Source organism: Manduca sexta, chromosome 23 (assembly GCF_014839805.1).
Source record: "Manduca sexta isolate Smith_Timp_Sample1 chromosome 23, JHU_Msex_v1.0, whole genome shotgun sequence".
NCBI lineage: Eukaryota > Metazoa > Arthropoda > Insecta > Lepidoptera > Sphingidae > Manduca > Manduca sexta.
In genome coordinates this window covers 851,814-878,221 of record NC_051137.1, presented here as the reverse complement: position 1 = coordinate 878,221, position 26,408 = coordinate 851,814, and the positions used below count along the sequence as shown (strand labels likewise).

The window sequence follows — 26,408 nt, the reverse complement described above, 5'->3', positions numbered from 1 at the left end:
GGCGTTATTCGATCGCACGATATGACGACACGAATCCGAACATCCGACACGAGTAGACCTACTAATAATCATAATTGTTGAATACATTGCCTCGCTAGTAAAATAGAACCATTTTTGCGTTATGAATGAGGTTCGAAGTATTATGATTCTTGGATTAAAAATAATTGCTGGTTTTACTAGAATATATGCCTCGGATTTTAATGTGTCCCCACAGAGGAAAAAAATTGCGGATGCTTTAAATATGCATTTTTGGTCCTTCGAGCAGGATATATAGCAGCATATATTTTTAGAGGTTATGATTAAATAATCAGCTCAATAGAGCTATCACTTTGCGGATATCCCTGTACTTGCCCTGCTATCGGATGTTTCTAATTACATTATCGGTTAATTCGCTTTAATTACAATTAATCCATTCAAAGAGCACATCCGTATCGAGACTGAGTCACGATTATTTATAATATCGTGAATGTCCGCTTTTAGATTTCACGTGAATGTGAACTGATTTTGGACCTCACCGATAATTAATAATTAAAAAGAAATATAACTTAGTCATTGTTTTGTTTCTAGTAATTTCTTCTTTGACGTAAAGATGATTGATTGTAAACGCAATTATAATGATTAATTTGGTTTATTGGTGAGTTAGGCCGGTGTAATGATAGAAGACAGATAATATGCATAATGGATTGATGGGTGCGATTACTTTTATGTCTCATATGTCCAGACGCATCGTGTACAGATCGTTAAGTAGCGAGTTCGTTTCGTAAATCGCGCCACTATAATGTGTGAGGTACTCCATGACAAAGAACACGCGGCTTTTTGTGATTGGTATTTGTGTACAATATGTTGGATAGGTTAGCGTCCTTGCACATTGTTCATCTTAGGACAGTGAGCGCGCTGCAGTTAAGGAAAGGACAAATGGACATTACGACATATTTGTGCATTTGGTAAACAACAACAAACAACATCTTTAATCATTTCCAACTAAAAATCATTGTTTTTTCGAATCGCAAAAAAGAAAAACATAATAAAAGGTCATTACAACGTAATCAGTGAATATCACTCTCATTGGTAATCGAGCGTGGTGGTGTCGATAGAAAATCAGTGGAATTGTTTCGAATTGTTTTGCTTGTTATCGGTGCTGATAATCAAGTGGAGCAATTGACTGATAACAATTCTGGTACGATTTGTATACACCGGGATTTCAATTTATAAATAGATTTTAAATTCTGGTTTTAGGATGTATTTGTTGCTATAATAAGGAGTCGTTTGGAGAGTTTTATAGTGTAGGGGTGTTCAGCACAGCATTAATAGCATGCTTATAGGGTAATTGGCATTGAAATGTTGTTCTAGATACAAAATGGTTCACTTTCGTAAACTATATCTCGAAAAATACTCAGATATATTTTTTTAAGATCCTCAAATGATAGAAAAATCTTTCATATTCAAATGAAAAGATGACACTGCCCTACATTACTTTGCAATAGGAGTCAGTAAGGCTGCTCAACCAGGCGACTTATCACCTTACCTAGGATCAATACTACAATCCGTCTGTGTCGCGGTATTACCACAAAATGGATTCAAATTGGAAATAGAACTTGACGTGTACTTTGTCCGCGATCCGTCTAGTCGCTTTGATAACTTATCATGTGACACACATAGCGCCAGAGCCATATAAACTGTCACTGTTATCATAATCGTTTAGTGTGCGACCGGCGAGCGACAGAACGCCGAGCTATATACTAATACCGACCACTTGATCGGTGACTATCGCAGTGCAGTGCTGTTTTCAGAATGGGATATTTGTATCAGTGAGTACATTTTTTTGTTATGGGATCCACTGGTGTGCGACTTTAATCATCTTTTTATTAAAGGTTTTGACTAAGCTACCTATATTTTATATCTCGTTTATTTAGTTGATCTTTTTCCTAATGTTTTCTCGATACGTCTTATTTTTGTATTTCTCCCTACTTTACAAATTAAGACGTATCGGTGATTTAGAAAAACACGATAGGATTATGTGTGGTTTCTGGTAGAACCAAAGTTCTAAAGAACGCGGGGCTAAAAATAGGGGCGTAAATAATTCCCCATGACACAGGGTCCTGTTGGTCATTTAAAAATAATACAAATACTCCTTATCCACAGGGTTCAAGGTAATATCAAAAAGTTTCAGTTTACTTTATCATTACTATATTTGTAATATAAAGAAATGAGATAACCGAGTTTCTTTAAGGATAATTTGTAACTTTTCTGGTTATAATGGGTTTAGAATACTATCATTTTTTTATAGCTGTCGTTTAGATAATTTCGTCGATCTGACTAAGCTACCTGTGGTTTGGAGCAAAGATCTATGGTAGACTTTACTACGCAGATTAAAGCCTCTTTCCTCAACCTCACCCACAGTTCTCCGAATTTATTACTTTTCGTTCATGTGAAATTTTGTGAATCAGATACCTAGTCAGTTGTCGTATCTTTCCTCAATTCCAATTCTGACATCTGACGTGTCTTTTTCACTGATGACTACATAAGCCTTGTTGAATATAACTGTCATGCCGCTCTGAGGTCCCTCGTTCGAATTCCGGGTCGTTAGATGTTCGGAATCTGGCTGGAGTCTGGAATTTGTGCTCGACATTGTGATAAACTTGCCCTCTATCACATCATGGGACGGAACACAAGGTGAAAAAATGAGTGCACATCTGCACCATTACCAATCTTATAGTGCGTCTACAAGATTGAGGATAGTTAGAGCTAAATGCTTTCACCAATTTTGTTTGCTACCTTGTAATAAGATTCAAGAATATTCCTAGACATAATATAACACCTATCATAAAATCCACATGGATTGTTAGTTTTTATTTGATATGCTAAGTCACGGACTCGTGTTATTTCACAATCTGTAGGTGCGGCTTGATAAAGTTTGGTTTGATTGAAAACGTGTACATTTATAAGTGATTCCACGTTTTTATTCTTTTTAAGACGCATGGCAATATCACTGGATTCTGTCACCCTAAGTCTCATTGCTTAGTAATTATTCTGGCTCTAATGTTTCAGAAAGTAGAATTTGAACACAGTAATAGTTATAGGTGGTACTGTATACGGACTCTTTTTAATAAACAATTGCCAAACGAAAAGGAGATGGAGGAAGAGATTTGTTGTCTCCATTGCGACTATAATAGCATTTTAAAATTCATACTAGTATATACACTTGCGATTCCTCCGCTGTCGTATAGAGAGATTAACTATTACTGAATGTCAATACAATACCCAGCGTCGTAAAAAAACGGAGCCAAATACGTAGAAAAAAAACGCGTTTATCTTCATAATAACACGTTGACTCATAAACACATTTAGTATTAGCTTTGTTTTATAGCTCTCTACACGCTACTGCGCATTCATTTCAATAATGAAGTACAGCTTGAGGTTAAATCCAATAGCCAATTAAAATGAATTACAGCTGTGATCTGATACTTTGCTTTCGCTTTCTCCATTTTTCACGACCATATGCATTGTAAGGCACGGTTCGTGCTGCAACAATGCTGTGCGACGGAGTGCGCCGAAACTGGTCTGCATCGGCACCACTTTCACTGGGACCACTGCACCGGCGTCTGCAAAACATACATATTATTGTTCTAGCCTCTAGGATTATTAACGTCATTATAATTTGCCATATTATGATGAAATAGCATCAGCCCTGTATTATAAACTGTCCCACTGTTGTGCACGGGCCTCCTCTACTACCGAGTGGAATCAGTCCTTAGTCCACCACGCTGGCCTAGTGTGGATAAACTTCACACACCCTCGAAATTCCATATGATATGATGAAATAATCTCTATCATTAGGGTTTTGAAGATTTTGTAAGTTGATAACATTTTAAGGGATTTTGTTTTAAAAAGTAATGATTTCTTTCCTAACATTTTGAATCGTGTTGCAAATTATTTAAAAGCTGTTTGACATTCATCGTTTTTGATGTTTTCTATTATTGAATTTATATTTTATGATCGTTTTCCGACTAAATAATTACCGTACACGTAAATAGTGAAATTACAATAAATAATATTGTATTGGCTAATCGCAGATTATCTTATCCAACAAAAGGAAAGCCAACGATTGATTAAAGATCTATCAAAAATGTTGTTAAACCATTCAGTTCTAATTTTAGCTTTAAGTAAGAAGCAAATACAATGGAGCAATACTACAATATCAGTGGTTTCTTAATCAAGTGAAGTACGAAGTCTGCCTGCAATCTGGAGTGTTTCGATTGCGTTCACTTGAGAGTTGGTCCTGATAGCCTCGAGTTGCGATCTTGAAGAGTGCTCATGTAATGTCTGCGAATGTTTACGAGTGTTTTGAACCACTTGAGAGAGTCAACAAAAGCATTATTTCTTCTGTAGTCTCTACACTACCTAAAGGTTGACTGGTAGAAAATTCTTTCGGCAATAAGTCCGCCTTTATACTCTTTGTGTAAAAAGTGTAATAAATAAATAAATAGTTCACCTTAAGAGTAAATCAAAAATTGTTACTTCATTATGTGAACTGAAATTTCCGATATACTCAGCATACAAAGTCCAAATATGGCGAATTGAGAAGAAGCTGTTGAATAAGAAAGCGGACAACACCGGGCAGGGAGAATGAATTTGATTCAACTCTTCATCGATACAATACTTACTAGATATTGCATTCCTTAATATTAAGATTACAGAAAGAATTGAAAGAGCACGCACACAGGTGGACATAATATCTATAAATCTTTGTTAAAACAGAGATACGGTATCATAAATATTTGTTGAGATGCTAAAACAAGGAAATAGATAACAGACAAGAGGTTTGTTTGTATCTATTTTGGAACAATGACAATAATAAATTGATGTTAGTGTTGACGATAAAATCAATCTCGTTCTACAAACACTACAACACAGTGAAATAAATAGAGCCGGTAATGAAACGAACTCGTACAATATTATTTTTAGTTTCACAGTTCACTACGGGATTGCGGTCTAGTTTATTATTTTTTTAGTTTACCTGGCGTTATCCCAGTCTTCCAGCGCATGCCTTCCCATTTCGACAACTTCATGGTGCCATATCCAGTGCATCTTCATGTATAAAAACTTTGACTTATGACTACCCAGTAAGACGTCGACCCAGCACTTTTTCAGAGACTTCCCTGTTAATTTATATTCAATTTAAGACAATGCTAGACTTGCACAAATAGGATCTTATTTTTAAATAATAACTTTGTACGGATCTGTTATGCATTGAATGCAATGTAGACGTTAAAGCTCCAAGTCCAACGAGCCCACCCCGTGACCATCAAGGCTGCAGTCTTCGAAACGTTGTAAGAAAATAACAATATAAATAATCGCGATATAATCCGTAAATAGTTTTCTTTCAACGATAAACGCTAGTTGACATTGGCGACTACTATAGAAGTACACGTGTGTTACAAATTTTCACGCCAGTATGTCATGTTTAGGACAAAAAAGTTGGCATGTGCCCTTGGTAGGTGCGCGGTACAAAGTCCGAGGCGTTGCCAAGGTCCGGTAGAACTCGCTTCGCCGCAGTTTATAGTGGAAATACCGGGGAACCACTGCTTGGGGATAAATGTGAATCGATGTTTATGCTCACCTTGAGTGTGTAAAGATGTACTTTTTCTTTACGACTTGTTTTTCCGCGATAAACTGAATGAATGAATTAAATGGATCTTCCTTTTATTTTTATTTAAACTTTAAAGGTGATCTTACGGGGCCTTTATTATGAAAAGATTCCAAACAAACAAAAATCTGATTAATCGATTCAAAACATTTGTTATTGCAAACACGACGATGCAACGATAGCCTTTTTTATGTGATATTACGAAAATCTTTTTAATAGTGAATATAGCTCTTTAAAAGTCAGTAACAATAAATAAAACTATTTATTGCGATATTAACATGGCAAAAAATGGTCCTAGCACTAAGTACAAAAAAAAACTCTAATTTTCAAATATATTCATCAACTAACATCATACAGGATGTAAAACCATACCATAGAGGAATTAGTTGTATTTATTTATGATATTAAATTCCTAGAAAGATAGTACAGCTAAATCCATTTCGGCTGTCCAACAATTACATAGTGTTTCGCTTTCAATTCCCAAGTCTCAATGTTTATTTTGCAGTGTCAAATACTGCTTGGTATTACATTGCAAGTATTGCATTTTATAGGCAGGCGTGGCGTTTACCATCACCCGTGAGAGCGACCTCCACATCACAAAAAGGACCATGTAGTGGCCGCGTGATTGTCATCACTACCATAAACATAAAGTTTATCAAATTTTGTAATATATGATGTACAATAATTACGAAATCACAATAAGGGATTGCAGTACATGCAAGATATACGATCGTTAGATTAAAACATTAATCTTATCAGTGGATTAGTGTAATCGTTGCGAAACAGCTTCATTTTTATCAATTATGCAGTAGCTACTTAATACGAGTGATGGACTGGGCATGAATGGACCTACCCGACGTTATTTCATATTTATTAAAAAAATATTGTAGAACAATATTTATCTTAAGCATAATATTATAAATACGAATTTAGGTTTTTCAGATGTGTAAGACTGTTTTAAACTATATGATTCAATTTTAGTAAAATACATTTTGTATTTCTGCATGAACGTCTATTCTGTTTATTGCTTGTCATCCTGAGACATTCGTATTGAATCAGTAAGTTGTTGCTAAGTTGAACTTGCGTCAAATTGTGACCTTTTTTGAATATTACGACGGCTTTAGGTTAACTAAATTATATATGTAAATTAGAAGCCATGTTAAAAATATCTAGATCCGAAATTATACAAAATAAAAAGGAACTTATCGTACAATCAAATTATATGGTAATTTTAATACCATTTATAAAGTGGAGTGGTTTTAGTGTCAGCGGGAAGTATTTACGATGAACGTAGCGGAGGCCTTGACACCGACGCGACCTTCACCCGACAATAACAATAAATTGATGACGGTCGCCGGTCGCGATTGTCAGCGTTGACCATCCGGAACCTATCAAAATTAGGGATGAGGCACACTCGAATCGTCTATATCGAACGATTTAATGAGTTACCAAGTATTTACAATTTTGAAATGTTAATCCAGGTTGAAATATTACCCAGATTAAGTTGTCAGAGATTAGTAAACCTTCATGAGGGGACCACACACATTTTTATATCTTTGTGCTGGATACATTTATATATAACTATAGTTTATAGTCTGTAGCTATGCCTAAATAAAATAAAATACATACATAACATCACGCATTTATCCCCGAAGGGGTATGCAGAGGCGCAACTAGGGCACCCACTTTTCGCCAAGTATGTTCCGTCCCATGATGTGATAGGGGGCGAGCCTATCGCCATATCGGGCACAAATTCCAGACTCCGGGCTGATACTGAGCAGAAAAACCCAAATACCACTTTGCCCGACCCGGGATTCGAACCCAGGACCTCAGAGCGCTATTGTACCGGGCATGCAATACAACTACGCCACGAGGCAGTCAAAATAAAATAAAATACATATTTTTTTATTCAATCGAAATATCCTAGTGATATAAACTCCGGTCAAACCTTATTGAATGAAAACACGTTAACCTCATCTCGATGGGTCAAAGAGAAACGCGTATAAAGGTAAGTGGGTAGCTTATACTGATAGTAAGACACAGGTGAAGTTGTCAGCTGGCCATATCTCTCTAACTAATATCAAAATAACTGTGTGTGTGTGCGATTTTTTTCTTTTTATACTTTTTTGTTGTTGTATTTATGTGTATGTAGAAAAATAACAAACTGGGTGGGTTTTAATCAAAGTCGATTATGTAATAGAGTCGGTATTTGAATGGGTAACAAACAACGTAATTATAGTTAATTGGGACTAGCTACTTACGAAACATAACCCTTGTACCGCTGAGATACGTTTTTTATAATACATTAGCATACGCGGATATAAACATTTAAAATGGTAATAAAAACAAAACATTATACGTGATAATCCGTCCTTATATTAAAGAACAAAGTCTACCGCCGCGTCTGTTTGAAGGCGATAAACATAAAAACTACTGACGGATTTCGGTATGGAATAGTTTGAGATCCTGAGAAGGACACAGGCTAATTTTTATCCCGGTAAAATGTATAGAGGGACTTTTTCCAGTAAAATTACTTTATACTAGCGAAGTCCCGAGAAAAAGCGAGGATACGAAAGAAAAGGCTATGGTTATGGAACAAATATCCCTTCCCGATCTAAGGATAAATAATATCTATTTTTTACAACTTAAAATAAACAGATACATAAAGGAAATATATTTTACACCACTTTTCTCAATTCACGACTTCGCAACACTACCTGAAGATAGAACAGTGCTCAGGGGTGCATTAATTACGAACATAATTACCATAAGTGAATCATACCAGTCAATAAAATACTCGAATATTATAATAATGTGTTGTTGCGTTTTCAAAATGAATTTTGGGCGACAGTATTCTCTGTCCTGTCCTCTACTCCTAAAAGGTTGGACTTTGGACATTATACATATTATGGGCCTGGTAAATTTAACATTTAGAAATCCTACGTAGATTTTTCTGGCTATTATTAAAGACGGCATATTTTAAGTAATAAAAGAAATTGAACGCGTTGACCCTCGTGGCTTTTATATTACAATAGCAGACCCGAAAAGGCAAAGCCGTCGGGTATTCAGCCAATATTGCCATTCTTGTTAAGAGCAACTCATGTGTAAAATCATCGGAGACGTGCACGCCAAGGTTTTATACTATAATACCTTTAAGTCTACTAAAAGTTAATTTAAATTCGTTATTAAAATCATTTCCGCAAAAGTATTCACAGTTGTCTTCCACTAGGGTGAACTTGGCTTGAACATTCATTTGTAAAATGACAATAAGGTTTTCTGGAGGGAAAAAGTTTCTCAGCAACAATTGTCATTAACATTTTTATACTCCCTAGATAATAAAATTATTGATTGTTTCGACCAAAACGCAGTCTTTTATTAAAAAATCGTGTCTTTCTATACATCAAAAGCTTTTATTACAAAACTTTTCTCTTTGTGAATTTTCTTTGGTGTTTTTCTGTTGCAAACAAATTCTATCAATTACGATGTATTTAATTTAATAGCAGGTATTTTTGTACCAGTTATCGTTCAGTTACTGTTGATAACAGCGTATTATGAAATCCTGTTTTAAATTTTCCAAATAATCATTACTAAATGCGATAAAACATGGATTAGTAGTCCTTATCGAAATTATATGTACACCCCGATATAGCAAATGATTTAATCTCAAGATTTGAGTATTTTCAAAACGCATTGGATTTTAGTTGTCAAGAGCATAATATTTAAATATTCGGTAAATAATTGATCCAATTTATTGGCTAGGTGATATGGATGCAATGAAATATTGTTCTTGACGAAGAGGTATCCAAGTGACTGAGCTGATAGTAACCTCTGTCATATGTAATCTAAAACCGTAATATCTTGTCGAACTTGTTGAAATATGATGTTTAATTCCTCTGTTCAAAATGCCTCAGAAATTGCTTGTATGTCAAAGTAAAGGTTATCCGCTGGATCCACACAGTCCTATATTTAGCCTTATCCTACACGTTATAAATAACTCAAAAGCCCTTAAGACAAGAATTCGGCGTAGCAGGCTCTTGATCTCGTCCTCAGCCGGTGCTCATTAGCGGGAAGGTCACGGTGCGTGCCTCTCGCTGCAGCGAGTAGTGGGGGAGCGACGAGGGTGATGGGGGGATAGTGGGGTGTGCGCATGCGCGCGCCCTCGCGCCCGGGTCACGGCCAGCCGTATCACCATATGCATCCGCAACCTTCGGCACTGACCTTATCTCGTTTGGCATGTTGTACTTGCAAGAGTTTGTATCCGTTTTATGACTATACGGCTGAGGTTTACACGGGTCTTTTTAAATGGGACTGCCAATATACAACACCTGGTTTCAATCACCTATATATTTGTCCGACTGTCACGAGATATTTCTTGAATCCCATTTAAAATGAGGTGTAGTGTAATTTATCGTACTGGATTTGAGATATAAAAGCCGCTTCTTAAGCAGTCAGTGAATAAACGAATTTTCAGTTGTTGTAAGTGTTTAAAAAAGCGATTACCTGTCTATTCAGTTCCTCGTTTGTCTACTCGTCTATAAAAATCATCTAATACTTGAAATACCACTTTTTATTCTATGTTGTTGCATTAAAATTATGCGCATCTTAATAAGCTCTATTATAAAACTGATTTATAAATCTTTCATCTTCTCTATTATATAGAGGGCTTGTTAGAACTCGTTGGGTTAGCTTTGCAAAAAAAGCAATCTATTTCCATCATACAAGGTTAACTACATGAACATACGATCTACACGTACGCCTTGAGCCGTTTACTTAGCTCATAGGATGTCTAGATATATAGGTACTGTAGGTACGTAAGGAATGTTGTTTATATTTAGATACTTATCTACTGTAGTTATATTGTAAAATAGATCAATGTTGATTGACTCAATCATGAATGGGAAGAGACCTACATTTGTGATGAGTTCAGGAAATCTAAGATCCCCGAAATGCATAGATAATAAGTTTATATTTTGATGATTTACCTAATCTGAGGAATGATGAAAATCAGTGAATATTCATAATAATTCTTTCTCTGTTTCTCTAAGATTCCTCCTACATTCCTGTCTTTAAAACGCACGTTGCACGCCCTGACATTAACAGTATCAGCGCATTACCAACGCCCTTGGTCTAATTCATTGCAATTATTTTCCAACTAGGCTATTGATTCGCGCCAACTTGTCTATTGTCGTGAAGGCCTTGTATAGCTTTCCTTTATAAATGCTCCGAACTGCTCGTATTACACAACTTAATCTTAGGAGAATTAGGGTATGAGAAATCAAAAATGTTCGACTTCAGAATTAAATAACCACCACAGCTGATGATAGAAAAGTTAGTTATCGACAAGGTCATGAAATGAAAAGAATATGTCAAAAGGATCTGTCCAAGATCATCATAGGATAGGCTAGATGTCTCATTTTGACTATAAAATGATTATTGTTGTTAGGTGATGGAACTCCACAAATGCTGCAACTTTGGAATCTACGCTACCGTCTCAATTTGACCCTTACAATTCAATACAATATGAATTGTGAGTCAATAATGGCTGGGTAGTAGCAAAGTCTAGTACCTTTTCTTATTATAAGAAGTACTCACTAATTTGTCAGACAAGGTTGATATTTCAACAGTTGACTTCGTTGTCCCCAGGCCGGAGTCATGGTGGGTGTCGGCGGTGCTGAAGACGATCCGCGCGGTAGCTCTCGTGTTCGACGTGCTCACGTTCCCCGTGCACCTGCTCATACAGAGGCCGTGGAGGAAGCGCGCGCTATCCAGGAGAATCAAGGTGAGAAATAACTGCTCAAATTAATTATTTTGCTAGTATTTACTAGTGTTTGGTAGAGATATGTTATAGTTATATACGTGGTAGTTAATAGTCCAATAAATAGATATAAGTTGGATAGATAATTATGGTAGCCCCATATATAGTTACTATTGAAACAAATGCGATTTTCACGCCATGTTTACGAGAACTCAAAATTGTTGGTCATTAGAATCCTACGTAACCAAAATTCCTTTGTAGTCCCAGATCACGACACATGATATTTGACTGCGAAATAGGCTCCGAACTCAACTCTCGTATTGCTAAATCCCTGACCTCTATCAGCCGAAGACATATGAAGTCTGGACAAAGACCTTGACCCAATCCCCCCGAAGTCTTGCGACTGAATACCTTCGTAGCCAATACGTATTGCCACGTAATGCATTACACTATCTAAATATTAAACCAGATGGAAGCGATTCCGGGCTTTATGCTACCCGCAAAAATACATTTGTGATGTTCCGTCCGCTGCAGTTGTTATTTTCGATTGACCTGTTTTAAAATTCCGTCGCCCACGCGCGCAACTTCTCTCATAATACTCGGTATTTGTAAATACTATTACGTTGTTCTGTGTGGCTTTGCCGAACAACGAAATGCAACGAATTTAGCATACACTTAGTATAGTAGAAATGGAATAGCTATTTTAGATATTGTTATTGAAATAAGGGTCTTGGTAAGTGTAAGAAGTGGTTACTTATTTGTTATGGCGATGTACAATAAAAATGGTTATGGAACTTGAAAATTGTGAAATATAGCATTACAATATTTTTATTCGAAATATTACCTGTGGCTAGAAATATATAGCGAAAAAACTTGATTGATATGTTTATTCCGTAAATCCTGTCTATTTTATTTCTTCTCTAAGTTTCGACTTTCGGCAAAGCTACCTTGAGTCTTCGTGCCGTTGCCAGTTGCCAGATTACAGATTAGTGAAGTGCATTATCGTTAACGTTATTTATATTCATGGTTATTTGTTCCTCAGTAGTGGGATTCCATATTACTTTAGACTCGATTAGCCTTCTAATGTAGGTATCTTTTCTACCGTAATTTGATCAACCAAAAATAAAACATAACAGATAAAGGCTTAGGCTTATGTACACACTACACACATAAATATAAAATAACACTAGCTCTGTATATGCTGTCCCACTGCTGAGAACGGATCTCGTCTACTACAAAGGTTTAGGCGTAGTCCACCAAGCTGATCTAGTTGCTAGGTCAGCCTAGTGGCCCGCGTAAGTGTGTGTCGTTCCGGGATCAGCCTGTGTATATCCGGTTCCAAGGGGCCGTCATAATTGAGAATAAACAATATTTATAAAATAATACTCGACCATGCAATGTTGCAATTGAATCTCCCGTTCTCACCTGGTCTAAATGTCACGGGTGACGTTGCGGGCCCGGGGCGCGCCGGCTCGCTGCCCGCTGCGCCTGTTGCATCCCGCTACAGCTTTATTGATTTTCTACCTGTCATATTTGTTTGAGACAAACACGCGCCGTGCATCGACAATACATGTGGATACATAATATCTCGATCCATTTTGTACTGCTTTCGTATTTATTGTTGTATAAGGGAGATTGCAAGTTTTAAATAGCTTGGGACAACTTATATACTTACGATGTTATTTATAATTTCAATAATCAGTGTATTATAAAATATATTACATTAGGGTATTAAATGTTTATTAGGCAATTACAACTAATGTAGTTAAGGTGGTAGCTCAAGGTCCATTTTCATACATTTTGTTTCGGCTTTAATCTGGGTAACTAAACAAGTATTGGCAAGTAAAGAATTTAAATTCACGTCTAGTTAGTGATTAGTTCTCGCAGTTGAAAGAAAAACGTAAAATAATTAATAATCATGGATATTTCGGCCTTTAAAATTTAATATGACGAAATTTTAAAGGCAGAAATATCCATGATTATTAATTATTTTTACATTTTTCTTCAACTGCGAGAACTAATCACTAACTAGACGTGAATTTAAATTCTTTACTTGCCAATACTTGTTTAGTTACCCAGATTAAAGCCGAAACAAAATGTATGAAAATGGACCTTGAGCTACCACCTTAAGCTTGTAAATAATATATTAATTGCTGTTTGAGAAACAAGTTCAAGGTTTGACATATAAAAGACATAAATCCTCATGACCCTTTGCGCCACAATTCTCGGCTCTTTTCCCTACTAATAAAGTTGATTTTTCAGGCTCGTATAATCAACACAACGCCGGACAGCATCACGGTGCGGTCGGTGTCCACGCCTTGCGATTTGCACTTGCGGCTGGTGCGTGATGGCGTCACGTCGATGGAGAGCATGCTGCGTGCTGCGGCTGCACGCTGGGGACAGCGCCCGTGCCTCGGAACACGCACCGTGTTAGGAGAGGAGGATGAACCGCAGCCAAATGGAAGGGTGTTTAAGAAGGTACTATTTCGATTATAGAGGTTTTTAGTGGACGAAAAAAGTCATAGGGTTTCTTTGTTTTTGCATAGTAAAATAACTTCCACAACATCTCATGGTATATGAAGTGGTGTCTAAATAGAGAATGGGTCCATGAGAGATTATTATCACTCGTCGATCGCTTATGTCAGGAAATTACTAATCATTTCGACATGCTTCAGTAGAATAATCTCTTCAGCCATAGCTTTGAATGGTTGCTCTTGGTGTAGATATGATTTTTGTAAGTTTGACCACTGTATATAATATTGTGTCGTGTGTGTGCGCAGTTCAACATGGGCACGTACGTGTGGCGCTCGTACGCGGATGTGGAGCGCGAGGCGCGCGAGTTCGGCGCGGGGCTGCGCGCGCTGGGCTGCGCGCCGCGCCGCAACGTCGTGATGTTCGCCGAGACGCGCGCCGAGTGGATGCTCGCCGCGCACGGCTGCTTCAAGCAGAGCATACCCGGTCAGTACTCACGTGTGGCTGCAGTGTACACCGCGCCGTGGGGTGCTCGGTGGCATAACCATCTAGAGACTTCCGCCGCCGCATCCCCTGCCTGTCGCTAGAGGTGGCTAATTGGGGCTTAGAGAGAGACGCGGGGCGAGCAGTGGGGGACCGCTAGTCCGACTACAGCGACTGAGGTGGACGACAATGCGGGTAGTAGGTTTCCTGATGTCATAAATGACAAAGGCGTCTTTTAGAATGTGGAGGTATCTTAGCCCTTTCAATAAGAGAGGTGCTACGATGAGATACTCGTATAGCGCAGGGACAGTTCTGAGTTCCGTATGCACCGAAGAAGGGTTTTAGTTGGTATGCTTGTGTGGGGTATACAGGAGTTAGGGACTCGGTCCAATGCTCGTTCGGATGATGCTATACTTCCGAGTGTCGACATTGGGCCGTAAGACCGGTGAAACTAACATAAGCGTTCCACGCACCCTCCAAGTGATGATAGTAATAACGCCTCTCAATCCAAAGTTTGCATATTTATTCCAAATGCAAAACCTATAATTCATAAAAATACATATCATACACCAGTTAAAACTACTATCAAAATATAAATTAATATAACTCAAACACTTAATATTCCAGTGGTGACAATCTACGCGACGCTGGGTGACGAGGCGATAGCGCACGGCATCAACGAGACCGACGTGTCCACCGTCATCACCACCCACGACCTCCTGCCCAAGTTCAAGAAGATACTCGCCAAGACGCCCAAGGTGGACACCATCATTTACATGGAGGACCAGCTCAAGACCACTGACACCACCGGCTACAAAGAAGGCATCAGGATTATCGCATACAAGGAGGTCGTGCAGAAGGGAATCGACTCTAATATTGGTGAGTATTGTCGAGGGTAGAGGTGATTTAGTATATCTTGCTGATAGGAAGGTACCTGACACAATAGTCCACATTAAATATACTAAACAAGCAGTACTATAGCTCGTTTTAGCTAGGCACGTTTTAGAGGCAGCCGCTGTGCGTCCAGCAAGAGTAGGTTGGAATAATTTTGAAAATGATAGAAGTTCTGATAATTACTTACATGGTGAAAGAAGCAGGGGAAAATATTAAAATTGAACTACTTCTCCCGACATTTCGAAGACTTTGCAGCCTTTCGAAACGTCGGGAGAAAACTAAAATATAAAAAACCGCGATAAAATCCGAAAAGTAGTTTAATTTTAATGTCTAACATTCGTGTAAACATAAGACACCATTAGGGAAAAATATTATGTCTATACGAATCTATGAAATATACCTTTTAACCTCGGAGGGTTAGGGAGTGGAACAATTGGTGCACCCACTTTCCTCTGTATGTATTCCGTCCTATGATGAACTAGTAGGCGAGCCTATCGTCATATCTGGCCAAATACCCGGTCTCCCAAATAAGTGGAAAATCCTATAAATATCACTGTCCGACCTGGCGATAGTACCTCAGACCACAACCTTGCAGTCGTACCGTAATACTACGCCTAAGCAGTCCGAAAGACTACAAAATTATTGACCCACAAAACCATTGTCCACAGAAACTGTACCACCATCGCCGTCAGACACCGCGATCATAATGTACACGTCAGGGTCGACGGGCGTGCCGAAGGGCGTGATCCTGTCCCACAGGAACATGCTGGCCACGCTGAAGGCGTTCGCGGACGCGATGCCCATCTACGACGACGACGTGCTCATGGGCTTCCTCCCGCTGGCGCACGTCTTCGAGCTGCTGGCCGAGAGCCTCTGCATCATCGGAGGTAACGCGCTTCATTGGTATTGAACCTCGTGAAACCAGCTGTACTGTTTATTGTTTATGGGCGTATCGCTTACCGTCAGGCGAGCGGCGTGCTCGTTTTCTCAACTGCAATAATAAAAGTCTTTTGAATTATCTAATTTATTTTCAAGCACTCAAGTTTATAGCGTTACAGTTGAGCTTTCCTTTGACTTGTTACAATAATTACTTCATTCTTTTAGAGAGTGCTTAATAATTTTATTTCCACAGGTGTCCCGATCGGTTACTCGACGCCATTAACGATGTTGGATTCCTCGAGTAAGATCATGAAGGGCACCATGGGAGACGCTACTATCTTGAAGCCGACCTGCATCACTACCGTACCGGTGAGTAGACTGCATTTGTTATGGTTATTTAGAAATAGTAGTAAGTCCTTGACTCCTTACATCAGCAGATACTTTGATAGGAACATTTGATTATTCAATAATAATATCAGTAAAAGTGACGTGTGATAATTTCCGCAGTTGATAATGGACCGCATCAGCAAGGGCATCACGGACAAGGTGAGCCGCAGCGGCGCGTTCGCGAGCGCGTTCTTCAAGTGGGCGTACGCGTACAAGCAGACGTGGCTGCGGCGCGGGTACGCCACGCCGCTGCTGGACGCGGCGCTGTTCCGGCGCGTGCGCGCGCTGCTGGGCGGGCGCGTGCGCCTCATGATCGCCGGCGGCGCGCCGCTCGCGCCCGACACGCACGCGCAGGTGCGCATCTGTCTGTGCTGCGACGTGGTGGCGGGCTACGGGCTCACCGAGACCACGTCCTGCGCCACCGTCATGGACCCGCACGACCGCAGCACGGGCCGCGTCGGCGCGCCCACCACCGGCACCGACCTCACGCTGCTCAACTGGGAAGAGGGCAACTACCGCGTCACCAACAAGCCCTTCCCGCAGGGCGAGATCGTCATCGGCGGCGATTGCGTGGCCGAGGGGTACTACAAGAACCCGCAGAAGACCAAGGAGGAGTTCCTCGACGTCGACGGCCGGCGCTGGTTCCGCTCAGGGGACATCGGCGAGCTGCACCACGACGGCTGCATCAAGATCATTGGTCAGTACCGACACCAGTTACGATACTAGACACTAAACCAAAACTACACGCTTTACGCATTTTTTTATAAATTAAACAAAAAAAAATGTCTTTCTGACAACACCTAAATATTTGTTAAGGACAAAAGTCTCGATACTGTTAATCCAAAAAGATTTTTTTTATTTATTTCTAAAATGATATTTCTTATTATAGACCGCAAGAAGGACCTGGTCAAACTTCAAGCTGGCGAATACGTCTCCCTGGGCAAGGTAGAGGCTGAGTTGAAGACCTGCCCCATCGTGGAGAACATCTGTGTGTACGGCGACAGCTCCAAGACGTACACGGTGGCGCTGCTGGTGCCAAACCCGCAGCACCTGGCAGACCTGGCCGGCAGGGTCGGCCTGCCAGAGATGGACTTCGAGCAGCTGTGCCAGAACAGCAGCGTCGAGAAGGCGGTTGTGAAGGAATTGGCTGATCATGCCAGGAAATGTGAGTTAAAGTTGTTTACATTGTTATGTAGAATGTGATTTACCGCTCTAAAGTTTGTTACATAACCTTCGTTCAGCTATTCTTTAATTTCTAAAACAACAAATTCACCATGTAGCTAAAATTTAAATGTAACAAAAATCAATATAATTACCATCCCTATTGAGAACATTAATAAAAAATATTTATCAAATAGGTGGATTGGAGAAATTCGAAGTACCAGCGGCGGTGAAGTTGTGCACTGAGGTGTGGTCCCCCGACATGGGGCTGGTGACGGCCGCCTTCAAGATCAAGCGGAAAGACATCCAGGAGCGGTACAAGGAGGACATCAAGCGCATGTACGCCTCGTGAACATAGCGTCACCAACGAGGATTTGGCAGAAAACTGTACTGTATCACCCAAAATATAAGTGCGACTTCATATCGCACTACACCAATAGCAGAGCAAGAAATTATGCTCTGTGATTGGTCGATTTCTGTGAGCCTGCACTCGGCACGTACAAATCGGGTCAAATAAAAAGCAAAACTCTACTAAATACTTTCAAATATAGTGTAATCTATATCAGCAACTGTATACAATGAGGCGCTTTCTACGCAATACTGTCAGTCGTGACTTATATTTTGGGTCAGCCTGCAGCGGCGACGAGGGCCGCTCACCGTACAACCACCATTCGGTACTAAGTTTCTACATTAATTTCGATAAGTCTTGTACATATTTATTTCTTGTCTAATAAACTCGTATGCAATGCATGATGATGAATGTAAACTTACTTTTCTATGTAAAAAGTACACCTTTTAGAAATTGTAATTTGAGATTACGTGGGTATAGATCTGACATTCGTATGGGAAATTGTATGAGTGGTGTATGACTGATTGTCTTAATATAAATTGAAATTAGTTATTGGCCTAGCGTCTCAAAGTGTATAGCTTGCTCCGTGCCGGACAACTTGGGTTTATTGTACTGAAAAACTTAATTTGCTGTAGGATTCTTGAAGTTGCTATTTGTAATGGTTTTGTTTTGTGTATAAGGCTCTGATTTGTATAATTTGGTTTGTGAGTAGTCGTCGTGAGCTGGATCTCATGCGCCTCGCCCGCGGTTGTCCGGCGCGGCCCGTAATGTAACTCGTAAGGTTCATCATTTAGTACTTAGGGGTATCGGGGTAGTTTGCCAATGTAATAATAATTTTGCAATAATATCATTTCATAGTTGCATGGTATCGTTTCGAGTACGGTGTCGATGCGTTGCATAATAGTTAGTCGAATGATTATAATTGTAGTGGATTTAGTGTGCGAGAATGCGTTGGCGCAAGGTAGCTATTGCTGATCGAACAAGTTAAACTTTTCGATGTTTAGTGATCTCGATAGATGTTGTTGTAAACGGCATGCGAGAAATTATGTCCTAATGTGGGTAGAGAATATTTCCAGTGCCAACGTCGTTCGGTCGCATTAAAAATTGTTGATTAGTTTTATTTAAATCATGGCTATTGTACTGCCAAATGAAATAATGTGGAGAAATTATGTAATATACACAATGGTTTATGTATTTAATTACATAAGTTATGTAATAGTGTAGGCTGTATGGTTTAAGTTGTTTGGCTTTTTAAAGAATGTACAATGGCGTATGTTATTATTTTGGTGTTTCTGCGCATTATTTGTAATGGCGGTATTCGTGTCTGAACATTGAGACCCAGAGGCTAGTCAATGTTACTTCGAATGTTTTGTTTACGCATTTCATTGTCTTGGCCGCATTTCGCTGAGCATTTACTTGTTTTTTTCAATTGATATGTACGTCTATACGTGAAAGTAATCAATGGATGTTACCTGATAATAAATGTTTAATTCCATCGATGTATTTAATGTACGTGAGTGTTACTTGTAACAGGTAGCCACATATTTTTCGAGATGTAATCGTATTGAATAAAATTTTAGCGTGAAATCAATCTATCGTTAGGAGTTCTTGCTCAGTTCATGTGACATTTTGTTTGAAATTCTGAAAATATTGCAACTGAAACCGATTTTGTATTATTTATTCAATAAATGTTAATAAAATCATGTGCATCGTTTTATTTATCAATTTTAAAACATATTTTTGGATGTTCTTTTTAATTCCTTGATACTTTCTGTAGATCCAAGTTTTACAAAGTGTGAGTATTTAATAATACTTTAAATACCGCCTTAATTGTAATATCGATACGGATCTACTGTATCCCTTTAAACATATTAACCTATCTACAGCAGATAAATTAACATAAACACATTTAGTATGTCTACATCCTATTTAGAAAAAACACTGCTGCTCAAAGAGAACATAAAAATCGTTACATACTAAAGATTTTCCCTACCTGACCGAATTTCGGTCACAGCGGCCATTCTCGACGGAGATCAGCAGTCCCGGATCTTGAATTTTTTGGAGGCGGGGCAAAATCTGGATAATGCCACCCCCCCCCCCCCCCACCTATATTTTTAACTTTGTGATGATCATCATCATCATTTCGCGCACCGCGGGAAATAATTTATGTGTGTAATGTTCTGGATATCTCAGTAGTCAAAGTTGCGTTAACTGTGAGTTGTGTATTCCTCTGCCAAGTTTGGATTTGCCGCCCTCTGAATTCGCCGACCGGGGCATGGGCCCTGGAAAAGAGAATTATAATATATATGGAGGCCCCGGCTTGACCCCCCATAGATCCGGGGCTGGAAATCAGCATAGTAAGCAAGACATACTATTATAATGCAAAAGTGTGTACGTAATATACAGATGCACTCTCATAGTCCGGTGAGACGGCGATCCGACATGACCGGTTTAGGCGCAGGACCAACGGCTTTACGTGTTTTCCGAGGCACGGGGAATCATACCGACAACTTTCTGCTTGCGAGCAGCGACAATATTTTTTTAAGATGGCAAAACCCACTCACATTTTTTTCCGGGATTCGAACCTAAGACCTCAGCGCAGTTATAGTTGTATTCGTACCGTGTACAATTACAACTACGCCACCGAGACATTCACGATGAATCGTAATATTTATTTGAGCATGCCATATAGTGTCCAGATTCCCATATGTGAAAAAAAAACTTGTACATAATCTTGGAAACATTATATTAATTTTATTTTCACGTGATACCTACCTTCTAATATTAAAGAGGTTTTGATCTTCTCACTAATAAGATGTAGCATTATTATTGCGTGCTTTAGATGCTCTTTATTCATACAGGGTCATTTTGTCTTTGCGTTCCTTCATGAAACCACATACTCGTTTTCACCTTTGCTGATATTGCACCAAAAGTTATACATAAATAACTGAACTGAGAAATCCTGGTTTTAGTTTTCTGATTTTTTGATCATTTTGTAGTTTAATGCGAATATGGCGTGTGCGTGAGTATATTTCTGACTGAAAATATGATTTTGAAACTGCAACAAATTCTCTTAGAGTGGTAGTAGTGGCTTTAGGGCGCGTAAAATTAAAATTACTTTTTATTTATATTTATTTTATTTGAAACTTACACTTCTTTATTTTACATCTAAGGATCAAGTAACTTACTGTAAGTGTTATTTCCTAGTAGATAAGTTTATTGTTTCATTAAGTAACGCGATGTCAAAATGACCCTGTAGAATTAATGCAGGGCGATAAATTGTAATTAAAACAACTGCTGCGGCGTAATACATTTTATTTTCACATTTCTTACCCTAATTTGTTTGTGGTACACGGGCGATTAGTACATTGTCTACATCGTTATATATTTTAACATTGTTTTCATATAATGTTATAATACAGATATAACATTAGTATCGTGATAGGTATAGGTGTCCTAGTACCTAAACGACTAAAATAATTTATAAAGAAGTAAGAACACGATTCCTGTGAACTAAAATAAATCTATTTAGACTTTTTTGTTCATGTACAAATGAACCGTACACAAAAATAAAGAAAATTAATATAGAATGATGACGCCATTTCGTTCTTATTGGTGCTAGGAGGACTCCGCAGGCGACATGCTGCTGCATGCAGCTGGTCGAGAGAATTGGATGTGCACACAAAGGGAAACTGAAGGGAATTACGAGGTGCTCATCTTGCAGAGGTGGCGCAACTGCATGATCTTGATGTCGTCTGTGCCGAACTTGACCACTCCCTCCTGGTTCTCTATAGAGATGAGCTGTCCCACCGCCTCCCGGTCCTCGCCCGCGATCACCTTCACGCGGTCGCCAGCCTGCGGCAGCACCGGGTCCAGCAGGTCCGGCGGCACCGTCAGCACGCGGTCCTCGTGCGGCAAGTACACTGCGCAGGAGCCCGCCGACACACTGCGCAGCACGCCCACCTGTCCCGCCAGACCCGCCTCCGCGCCTGCGCGTACGCGCACCTCCACGTCCGTGGTGTGCCAGTCCGCCGCTCCCGTCGCCTCGGCCGGCGTGCCCGGCTCGTACGGGGACCGCGGCGAGTAGCCCGCCGGACTCGGCGTGCCCGGGTACCCCGCCGCGTACCCTGGGCTCGGACTCGGCCGGTACGGGCTGTACGTGTGGTCCGACCCGTACATGGCGCCGGGCGTCTGCGGCGCGAATGATCCTCCGCCGTACGCGTCGCTGTCGTCGAGCGAGCCATACTCGAAATCGGGTGCCCGGGCCGGCGTGGCGGACGCTGTCGGGTCCCACGCACCGTGTGCCGGCGTGCGGCCGCCCTCGTGCGACGGCGTCGCGGAACCATAGTGAGGCGTACGACTGCCCACGTCGTAGATGGGCGTCGCCGAGCCGTGCATGGGCGTCTTGATGCCTGTGTCGCGGTAGGTGGGCGTCTGTGCCCCAAGCGTGGGCGTGCGCGCGGGTGTGCGCGAGTAGAAGGACGTGCCGCCGCCGGCCGCTGCCCCGGCAGCCCCGGCGATGTGTCCGCGGTCCACAGATATCGTTTGGCACGAGGAGTGCAACTCGACACGTGCCGTGCTGCCGGTGGCGTCTTTGACGATGCCCACGTTGCCCTTGTACGGCCCCCCAGTGATCTTGATCGTCTGTCCGATGAGTTCGCGGTCCCTGGTGGCTCCTCCCCTGCCGGCCCCGCGACCACCGCGGCCCCGCGGGGTGGCGCCGCCGCGGCCAGAGGGATGCATGGGCGACTGTATGCGCGGCGACATGAAGCCGAGCGAGAGTCCGGCGCTGGCGTTGTTGTTGCGCGCCCCGCCGGCAAGCTGCAGGTGCCGCGTCTTGCAAACGAAAATGCCGCCGTTGTCGAGGTACATGCGTGACTGCAGGAACGCGAAGTTGCGGTACAAATGCTTAATCTCGCCATTGCGACCGGCGTGTGGACCGTCGATCACCTTCACTATGTCTCGTTTCTGAATGGTGTTCTCTTCGGAGTCGAGCGCGCGAGTGAATCGATTCTCACGTCTCTTCTGCAGCGCCTGCGGTTTGCACTCGATGACCTTGCCCTGCATGCCGAGCACGTGGAAGTTCTCCTTCTCGAGGCGTACGATGACGCCGACAGTCTGCGGGTCGAGTTGTACCATGTCTCCCCACTGGAACTGTCCCAGCGAGTCGACGCCGGTGGCCATGTCAGAGCAGAGCTGCAGGTCGCGTGGCAACACTTCCAGCTCGTGCATGGTGAGGTCGGACACGAGGACGACGCGATGCGTCTCTACGCGTACAATCAATCCGGTGTCGCCTTCGTAACGACCCGCCAGCACCTTCACGTGGTCACCTTGCTTAAAGTATTTGCGTAATTCGTTCGGTTTGAAAACCAGCGGGTCCTTTAGAGCGTCGTGTTTCGGCATCACAGTGATCATCGAGCCATCTATGGCGATAATGCGAGCTTGTAAGTTAGCGAGATCTCCCGAACACACCTCCACGTTATCACCCATCGAGAAAGAATGGAGACTGGTGGGGTCGTCCTTGGCCGGAGCTGCCAGTTCGATATCGATACCTTCAGGCTGCTCCTCGAACCTCTCAAGCTCAGTAAGTGTTGGCTTGACTCCCTCGGCGAGTATGGCTGACATTGTAAAGTTTTTGTACAAGAAACCCTTTCTGGAATACCTGTTGCCTTCAAATATGAGGAAATCACCATCTGACGTGACCTCTCCACCAATCGCTCTGATAGCCTCTGGATCGAAAGGTTTCGCGGCCGGCCTCCTCTTCTTTTTCCTCTTGGCAGCTTCGCTCTCACTCTGCACTGTCCGCAGTGCACCTCTCAGTCTTGTGTAATCTATTCTAGGTAATAGTTTGAGGTGCACTTGGTTCTGTGCCAAGTCCACATAGTCCACCTGGGCTATATCATCTTTGTACAGACCTCTCTTCAACCTGACCCATTGTTTGGGCTTTAAACCCGACTGTTCCTTCACCACTCTAAGGACATCTGTCATTTCTTTGATGGGAACCATCTCCTGCTTCCACACGCCCATCCTGAGTGTACCTACATTGTTAATGATTGCTTTAACATGAGTTTGCTTGTAAGCTTCAATGTAGATATAACCTTTGACACCCTCTGGTGCTACAACAGATTTTATCTGGAATGGTTCTTCTGAAAATTGATAAGCAATGAACTTTCTCATGAGAAGTAGCACTGTTGCTTTCTCTTCACCAATCCTGCACTTGACCATCCATAGGTTAGGATCTTTAATGCCTGGCAGGAGTGTTTGTTGTGTTATTTCATCTGACATTTCCTCCCCACCCTCACCAAAGTGCCTGTGAGCTGCTGTTTCATCAGCATATTTGTTTCTTAGATACTCTTCAATCTCTTCCTCTTTCTGTGAGTCCCACAGATTGGTGCCTCTCCTGCGACCCTCAATCTCCCTGGCTGTGGGTCCAATTTCATCAACCTCATTGCCCACAATGCCCATTTCCTGGGCACCTTCTTCCCATTCGTCATCTTCATCAACTTCATCATCCACCTAGAACATAGTAAAATGTCCATTATAAACACATTTTACTTCATGACACATTCTTCTTTAATGTATAGTGAGAGATAGAAGAATAAAATATTCTGTTATTGAATGTGGCCTTTTCAATTATTGTGATTTTTTATCTCATACAATGGAAAGGTTCCAATATTATATTATGAAATTATGAACTGTAAGTCACATTTAGGCTTTCTTTTTAAACAAGTTAAAAAAAAAAGAGGAAGTTCTCAATTTGTGGTGGTATTTATTTTAATTAAATAAATAGGGTGTATGACTGAATCTATACTGTTTGTTAACTAACATAAAAAACATTCATACTACATGTAAAAAGTTACTAGCTATGTGGTCAACTGTAATTGCAGCCTTACAATATTTCTTTATGAACATAAATTGAACTGTACACAGCCTAAGATTACATATTTTAACAAATATCCAGTATTTGATGCACATAAAAGTTCAATATAAGTAGTAATTACCTCAGCTTCGTCAATAATGAATCCACCATAGCGACTGTCTTTCTTGCGTTTCTTCCTCAGCCTTTCTTCTTCCTCGTCATCCTCTTCATATTCCTCAGAGTCCACCAGATCTTCTCCTTCTGGCTCTTGTTCATCCTGGAAATACATAGTGGTTTATGTTTACACAGTTGGTCTCTACCACATTGTCAATTGTAGCCATTTTTCTAGCTAATCTGAATACCATCTATGTTATAGAGCACTGTTGGGAGTTATTTATCCAGTTCAATTTATTCTAAAGTAATCTGCACAATAGTATGATAATCAAGGGATAATTGTAACATATGGAACCACCCCGTACACCCTGTTTTCATATTGCAGATGGAATAAGATACATCATGACTGATCTTTTATAATGAAAATTAAGATAAACTTAGGAAATACTTAATAAATTTAAATATTGGTTAAGGTTTCATTTGGCTGAGATCAGTTAAGGGTAAGATCATATTATAATGCAAAAATATTTGAAATATTTTGATTGTTATCAAAAATTAATTTAATTTATATTTTGAGGTGAATAAATGATTTTATATATTCACTTAACTTAAAACCTTCATACAGCAACTAGACATTTTGCAGATTAGATTTGGTTCATGGGGACCGTCAATATATTTTATAGGAGAAAAATATAAAAAAAATTTATAGCCTACTCATAACTCATCAAATAATTATCCAAGATTAGCCACTTACACCTTATATTCTATTCATATCGACACATTTTGCTAACCTTTTATAGATTAACGTAATATGTTTGTACTTGTACCAACATACATATCTTCAGGGTAATCCCCCAATGTTCTATATGAAAATTGGTTTTCTTGGTTATTTGACCTATAACAATACACACTAACCTCAACCTCTTCATCAGCTGATGCTTCTTTGGCTTCGTCATCTCTGTTGCGGCTGGCGTCGGACCCAGCCGATCGGCTTCTGTATAAAGTTAAAACATGAAATCCAATTAGGAAAGTCGTCTCAGAAATTAATGATGCTCCGTCAGCTTATGTTTACCTGGAGCGAGATCTGGATCGTGACCGCGAGCGTGACCTCGAGCGCGACCTGGACGGACTCCTGGAAGGGCTTCGGCTGCCCGAGCGTGACCGCGAGCGCGATCGGGACACGGATCGGGACCTCGCTGAACGGTTCGACGCGGCACTCCTGCGCGACCGGTTCGACGGAACACTACCAGCCTCCGATCCGCTGCCTGAATAATTACTACCTTCTGAATCCGACATCGTATTACTAATCACAATCAATTAAATTGACCCATTTATAAAATATTTTCAGCGAAAACACACCGCAACCAGTAAACGTCACAACTGGACAGATTATAAAATTTTAGTAACC

General features: G+C 40.6%; 2 protein-coding genes across 7 annotated transcripts in view; one reads left to right on the top strand and one right to left on the bottom strand.

Annotated features, from left to right (window-relative positions):
• The window catches only part of LOC115443662 (long-chain-fatty-acid--CoA ligase 4), a 60,542-nt gene extending 40,812 nt beyond the window's left edge, over positions 1-19,730 (top strand). For 5 of the 6 annotated variants that reach the window (XM_030169168.2, XM_030169177.2, XM_030169195.2 and 2 more), the window contains exons 3-11: positions 11,291-11,426; positions 13,665-13,880; positions 14,183-14,360; positions 14,985-15,236; positions 15,920-16,138; positions 16,384-16,499; positions 16,638-17,214; positions 17,407-17,682; positions 17,876-19,730. In XM_030169168.2, coding sequence (XP_030025028.1) covers positions 11,291-11,426; positions 13,665-13,880; positions 14,183-14,360; positions 14,985-15,236; positions 15,920-16,138; positions 16,384-16,499; positions 16,638-17,214; positions 17,407-17,682; positions 17,876-18,030 — 2,125 coding nt within the window. In that variant the 3' untranslated portion in view covers positions 18,031-19,730. Of the gene's footprint in view, positions 1-1,685; positions 1,809-11,290; positions 11,427-13,664; positions 13,881-14,182; positions 14,361-14,984; positions 15,237-15,919; positions 16,139-16,383; positions 16,500-16,637; positions 17,215-17,406; positions 17,683-17,875 lie in introns of those variants that run through there. The other variant, XM_030169187.2, reaches the window with a different exon arrangement.
• A 1,595-nt stretch (positions 19,731-21,325) lies between these two features.
• LOC115443164 (transcription elongation factor SPT5) lies at positions 21,326-26,405 on the bottom strand. The gene is made up of 4 exons (XM_030168451.2): positions 26,073-26,405; positions 25,916-25,994; positions 25,029-25,163; positions 21,326-24,543 (listed from the first exon to the last, which is right to left on the bottom strand). The coding sequence occupies exons 1-4, from the start codon at positions 26,294-26,296 to the stop codon at positions 21,730-21,732; spliced, it is 3,252 nt and encodes a 1,083-aa protein (XP_030024311.1). The 5' UTR covers positions 26,297-26,405; the 3' UTR covers positions 21,326-21,729.
• Positions 26,406-26,408: the final 3 nt, after the last annotated feature.